We start from the raw sequence: 6000 nt of genomic DNA on the forward strand, positions 1-6000 counted from the left end.
TGCCCACTCACCAGCATTGATTAGCGATCCTCTGAAGAACAGCAGCAGCAGCAGCAGCTGCTGAACCCTGAGCATGGTGGCACTCCTGGAGCAGAGAGGAGCCACCAGCCCTGGTCTTCTACTGCTGGGCGCTTAGGCAGTCTTGCTGCTGCCTCTGCTGCGACTTGAGTGTCTAGCTCTCCGAAGCATATATAGGGGTGGTGTGCCCTTCCCCTGCCGCACCCACATGTGCCCCATACTCCAGGCCTGTGATCACCACCGCCTGCCGGGCCCAGCGGTGGCCAAACAGGATATGGGGTTCCGCTTTATCAGGACTCAGACTTCTTTGGAAAATTCTGCAGTGGCTGAGGCCCCATTATCTTTCTACTCCCAGTGGGGGGCCTGACACATGCATTCTCAGGGCCCACAAACACCTCCTGCATCTGGCTGTCCTAGGGGCCATGGTGGGTCCTGTCACAGCCCATCCTAATTGTCAGGTCACTGTGGACACCATCAGTCACACACCTGGGTGCCTGGGATAGGGCTGGTCCAGGTGAATAATAGAGGCTGGGCCTCTTCCTGACACTGCCAGGTAATCCAGCCTCCACCACAGTGGAGTACCCCACCAGAGATACTCATTTTCTGGATCTACCCCATATATTGTGTGTTTTCCTACCAGGAGAAAGATCATCTGGGGAGGGGTCCTGTACTGGGGAGATCCCTGGTACTGTTTGCTGTGCTCTGTGCTCTTGTTCTGTGGGCCAAAGCTATTTGGAAGATGGGCTCCTGGGAATGAATATGAGAGACAGGGGCTAAAGGTGGGGTGCATGCCATCTTCTTAAGGGGCTAATTCTAGGGTTAGGGCAAAGATCAGGCAGAGGGTCAGAATCAGGATTAAGGTTGGGGTGAGGAAAGGCCAGGGCCTTTCTTTAGACTGTCTCAACCAGGATATGAGGTGGGATCCAACAAACCACTGAGTCTGTCCAGTCCCACTGGGAGCCGGGGATGAGGCACAGGAATCTCCTGGTGGTGGTTTTGGTCACTCTAGTGAGTGCTGAGTTGTGGCACTTACACCCCTGAAGGAATTCAGTACCAGCCCTTAGCTGTGTCCATTACAGGCTTGGTATTGGCTCTAGCCCTACCTGAGTCTAGGTCCCCAAATGAGCCTGTATTTCATAGCCAGGCTCAGCCAAGCCCCATAGCCTGGACCCAGATTGTCTGCCCTCATCCCCCATCTCTACATTGGGAAATCTCAGATTCTGTTCTCACTTGGCTCAGCAAATCCAGCAGATCCTGTAACAAAGCAGTGGATGTTGTTTTCTGTAAATTAATCTTAGCTTTAAGGGGATGTTTTAGGTTTTGGGTGTGGCACTATAATACAATGTGTGTCTAGCATATTTGAGGTCCTAGGTTTGACCTTAAGCAACCCCAAAGAACCAACAACCCCCCACCAAACCAGAGAGAGAACATCTTTACAGAAACTCTGTGAGTTCAGTCTTGGTGGGTAGAGTGGTCATTTAATGCTGTGTGTGCTTTTGGGTGGCCTATTATTACTCTTACTTATTCTTCCTTCCTTCCTCCCTCCTTTTTTTTAATTTAATATCTTTATTTATCTTGTTTAGTGTGTGTGTGTGTGTGTGTGTGTGTGTGTGTGTTCACTTGTGTTCATAGTTTGTGTATGTGCCCCATGTGCATGTGGGTGCCTGCAGAGACCAGAAGAGGGTTGGAACCTGAGTGCATTACAGGCAGAGTACTGTAAACTAAACCTGGATTATTGATAAAAGCAACAGGTACTCTTTTTTTTTAATGAAAAGGTTTGTTTATTTTTATTTTATGTGTATGAGTGTTTTGCCTGCATGTATGTCTCTGCACCATGTATGTTACTGGTACCTGCAGAGGCCAGAAGAGCGCATCAGTTTTTCTGGGACTGGAGCTATACATGGTTGTGGGCTGCCATTGGGTGCTAGGAATTGAACCCTGTTCCTCTGGAAGAGCGACAGGTACTCTTAACCACTGGGATGACAGTTCAGTAATGGCAACAAGTTCTCTTAATGACTGAGCTGTCTCTCCAGCCTCTCAGTGATTTCTCTCCTTTTTAGTTTTCATATTTTGATTTATGTGTGTGTGGTGTTTGTGTGTATGTGGGTACAGGTCCCAGCAGAGACTAGAGAAGTCAGAGTTGGAGCTGGAGTTTAAGTTACAGGCAGTGTTGAGGCATGTCTCCAGTCCTCCTAGTGGTTTCTTAGCATTCAACAGCACCCATTCAGGTGAGAAAGTGAGGAACACAGTGACGTTTTCACCCAAAGTGACATGACTGGAACTTGTTTAGCTCTGACTGCAGACTTGCAGCTGGACTTGGGCAGATGAAGAGGGACACAGGGTGGACCCAGACACAGGGAGCCACGTAGAAGGGGCTTATGACCCTGTGTGGCTAGGAGGCCTATGTCTGCTTGGCTGGCTGGATGTGCTTGTTTAACAATCCACAGGGGCGTGTGCATGTGCGCACGTATGAGTGGCTCAGAGCTGTACCTTCCAGGATCTTCTGGGCTGTTTTGGGCTGCATGCACCTGTGGCAAGAAGGCAGCACTAGGGAGCGGCATTGCCCTTTCCCGGGTCAATGACTCCATCCTGGTGAGGAGGGGCCACTGGAGGGCATCAGGGCCCACCTTCTACAATACACTTACTTGATTGGCAGGAAATCACGGCTCAATAGTGTTTTTGTCCTTTGACTTGGGAGAGCGAATGCACTGAGTAAACAGCTCTGACAGCTGAGATAGTTCTGACGGGGAGATAAGTGTGTGCACTATTGTTCCCTCAGCAATCACAGTGATAAGCCCCAGATCCCTCAGGTGGGCCAGGAAAGCGGAACCTACAGCTGGACAAGTGCACGATTGTCCTCTCTCACGTTCAGCTCAGACCCTTGCCCTCCACGTCCATCAGTGTGGCCAAGCCTTGGACAGTGGCCTCCCAGAGCCTAGGCTTGGCCGTGAAGTGTGGTCCAAGCCAGCTCTGGTCCTAGAGCAGTGGTTCTTAATCTTCCTGATTCTGTGACCCTTTAATACAGTTCCTCATGTTGTGGTGACCCCAAATCACAACATTATTTCCACTGCTACTTCATACGGTTATAAATTGTAATGTAAGTATTTGTGTTTTCTAATGGTCTTAAGGGCCTCCTTGAAAGGGCCGTTCAACCCCCTAAGGGGTTGTGACCCACAAATTGAGAACCACTGTTCTTGAGAGAGGTGGCCCAAGGTCATGCACAGCTAAAAGCAAGCCTCGGTGTGGGCTTTTGTCCATAGCAGGGGCTTCCAACATTCTTCATTATGCTTGGATCCTCCCTCCTGCCACAGGTGAGGAATCCCAAATCCTGGGTTTGCTTTGTCTCTTTCAGATGTATAGGAGTTAACATATTGGTCAGCCCATCCAACCATCTGTCCCTGACTTCTGGGTCCATCTGGGTTAGGTGTGACATTCTCTGGGAGAAGAGCCGATGTTTTCTAATCCCTTTGGCTTGACAGCCATACACCATCAGATGAAAAGGCTTTAGGGAGAGTTTGTGAAAGATGTCCACACCAGAAGTAGGGATTCTTCCCTGTGGCTGAGGCAGGCTCTAGAAGGGTGAGCCAGGACTGATCAACATGGAGTCTGGATGGAGGATGTAGCTCGGAATTCCCAAGGACTGGGTGTAAACTGTGGGGTCATGGGTCTGATGTCTCTTGAAGGTTGAGGGTGGGCTGTCTGTACCTTGGTGGTCAGTGAGCTGCAGAGCCGACTCATGGGCACCTGTTGGGGGAGGGTGAGAACTGGTACTGGTGACCCTGGACACAAGTGGCTGAGAGGCTTCAAACCTTGGAGCAAGAGCCATGCCTGCCATGCCTTGTGTGTAGTAGGTGTCAGTCAGCTTTGGACTCTGACTCAGTGAGCTTAATTAGCTGTCCAAGAAAGGGCTGTGCCCTCCTCTCCCTCTGTCCCCAAGTATCAGTGGTATCACCCTCTAATTCTCATATGCCCTGGCCTCCCGGTTGCCTTGAGAGCACACAGGAGATCAAGTATTCCTGGCCCACTTGCATCCCTTGCCCTAGAATCCTGCGGGTTGGTACCCCTACCTGGACCCATGCTATGCTATTCTTCTACTACAGCTACAGAATGTCCAAGATCCTATTAACTCCTGCGCTCTGGCCCCCTACTCTAGCCAACACTTGTTTCTTTGGCTCTTGTAGAATTCACCCTGAGCTGCTGGAGTCAATTCTGATGAAAGTGACAATGAAGCCAGCAAATCTTGTGTTATGGCCACAGCTAGTGGGTGTGTGTTCCCTGCATAGCCCCGTCAGTGACTGTTCCTCAGTTTCTACCTAGCAGAGTGCCTAGATCTCACCACTTGCTTTGGCTCTGACTCTTGACCTGGGATTTGGTTGTGATCAACCCCTCCCTCTGGATATGGGCCCTGGCCTCAGGCCTTGGCAGAGAAGTGACTACTTAAGGTAGGTCCCGCCTGGGTGGAGTGGAACTATTTTCTGAAATGGGCAGAGAGCTCACTACCATGCTCTTGTCTGGCTGGGGCCCTTTAGTCCTTTGTGTTCATGGATGCCTTGTTTTGGTGCCTAATAAAGGGACTGCAGATAATAGGGGTGACATCAGAAAGGGGTGCTAGGTGGGTCCGGACTCCTGGGGAGCCGATATGTCTTAGCCTGGGGTGAGGGTGGCTGCGGCTGGCTCGCACCTTCTTCTTTCCTTTTCAGATCTGCTCTCATGTAGCCCAGACTGGTGTTGACTTGCTATGTGGCTAAGGATGACCTGAACTTCTGCTCCCCCAGGGGCTGAGATGACTAGTGTGAACCACCAGACTTGATTTGTGAGGCACTGAGGATCAAATTCAGGGCTTTGTATATGTTGATGAGCTACACTCCCAGTCTGAGATGCCCACCTTTTGACAGGCAGGCTTCTGGCTCAGCTGTCCCTTGGGTCAGGGGAGACATTGCACCTCCGAGTCCCATGCTTCCTCATACCCTTCGTTCTACATGCAGGGGGGGAGGGGAGCCCTGGGTCTTACTGTCCATCAGATAGAAGCCCACGATGTTACCTTCCCCATTGCTTAGATGCCTCAGCAAGCCTTCCCGGACACTGATCCTGAAGTCGTGCTCACAGCAGGTATTCCAAAAATCACACAGGCACCCCCAAATACTGGGAAGATTTCAGGATCCTGACAGCTGGGCTACACCCAACCCTGGCTAATGTAACACGGTTCCAGCTTCCAGGCCACAAGTAAGGCTGCCCTCAGCCTGGCAAGCAGGAAGCAGCACAGCATTGCCAGAGAGCCCCGCCCAAGCTGCTCTGCCCCCTACAGTGCTGATCAGCGGATGTTGAGGGAAAAACAGATAGGGTTGGCCTGGACACAGGGCTCAACCCCCTGGGCTGCCCCAGGTGGCATTGTGGACCAACACCTGTCAGGTTGTGGTTTCCTGGGCTGCCTTCTGCCCTGTAAGCACCTGTAGCAATATAGCTCTGGGAGCTACAGAGGGGGATTTTGGGAAGTTCGGGAAGGTCCTAGGCTTTGTGCATGACTTTGGAAGCTAGAGGTCAGATGTTGAGCTGGAGGGTCACAAGACCATTCCTACCAGACATCTTTAGTTTCTATCACAGATGGATAATGCTGGGGATCCATCAGAGCCCTAGAAACACAAGTCAGATACCCATCGACAGTAGGTGGATTTCAAAGCAGGGTAATAACAGCCAAAGTTACAGGAGGCTACCATACCAATTAAGGCAGAACCACGACTATGGATGGAGGCCAGGCCTGGCCAGCAGCAGGTACTCAAGAGTGTCCTGGACCTAGAGTCAGCTGGGAGAAATGGGTAACCTGAACCTAAGAGCTGATGGTGGTGAAGGGGCTTTGAACTAGCCATGGGAGTAAGCAGGGCAATGTGTGCTTACATGGGGTCTGGGTAAGGTGTCTCAGTGGAGTTTGAGAACAATGTGTTGGCTCTGCTAGTACTGTGGTAACAGACATGCACAGAGGCCATA

The 6000-nt window shown here is 51.1% G+C and overlaps 1 protein-coding gene across 1 annotated transcript in view; it reads right to left on the bottom strand.

Moving 5' to 3' along the window:
- Window positions 1-75, bottom strand: part of Muc6 (mucin 6, oligomeric mucus/gel-forming) — a 32456-nt gene extending 32381 nt beyond the window's left edge. Inside the window, exon 1 of the mRNA XM_051192134.1 lies at window positions 12-75. Within this exon, the coding sequence (XP_051048091.1) occupies window positions 12-75 (64 nt within the window). The remainder of the gene's footprint in view (window positions 1-11) is intronic.
- Between the last annotated feature and the right edge of the window lie 5925 nt (window positions 76-6000).

This window comes from Phodopus roborovskii, unplaced genomic scaffold, assembly GCF_943737965.1.
Source record: "Phodopus roborovskii unplaced genomic scaffold, PHOROB, whole genome shotgun sequence".
Classification (NCBI taxonomy): domain Eukaryota; kingdom Metazoa; phylum Chordata; class Mammalia; order Rodentia; family Cricetidae; genus Phodopus; species Phodopus roborovskii.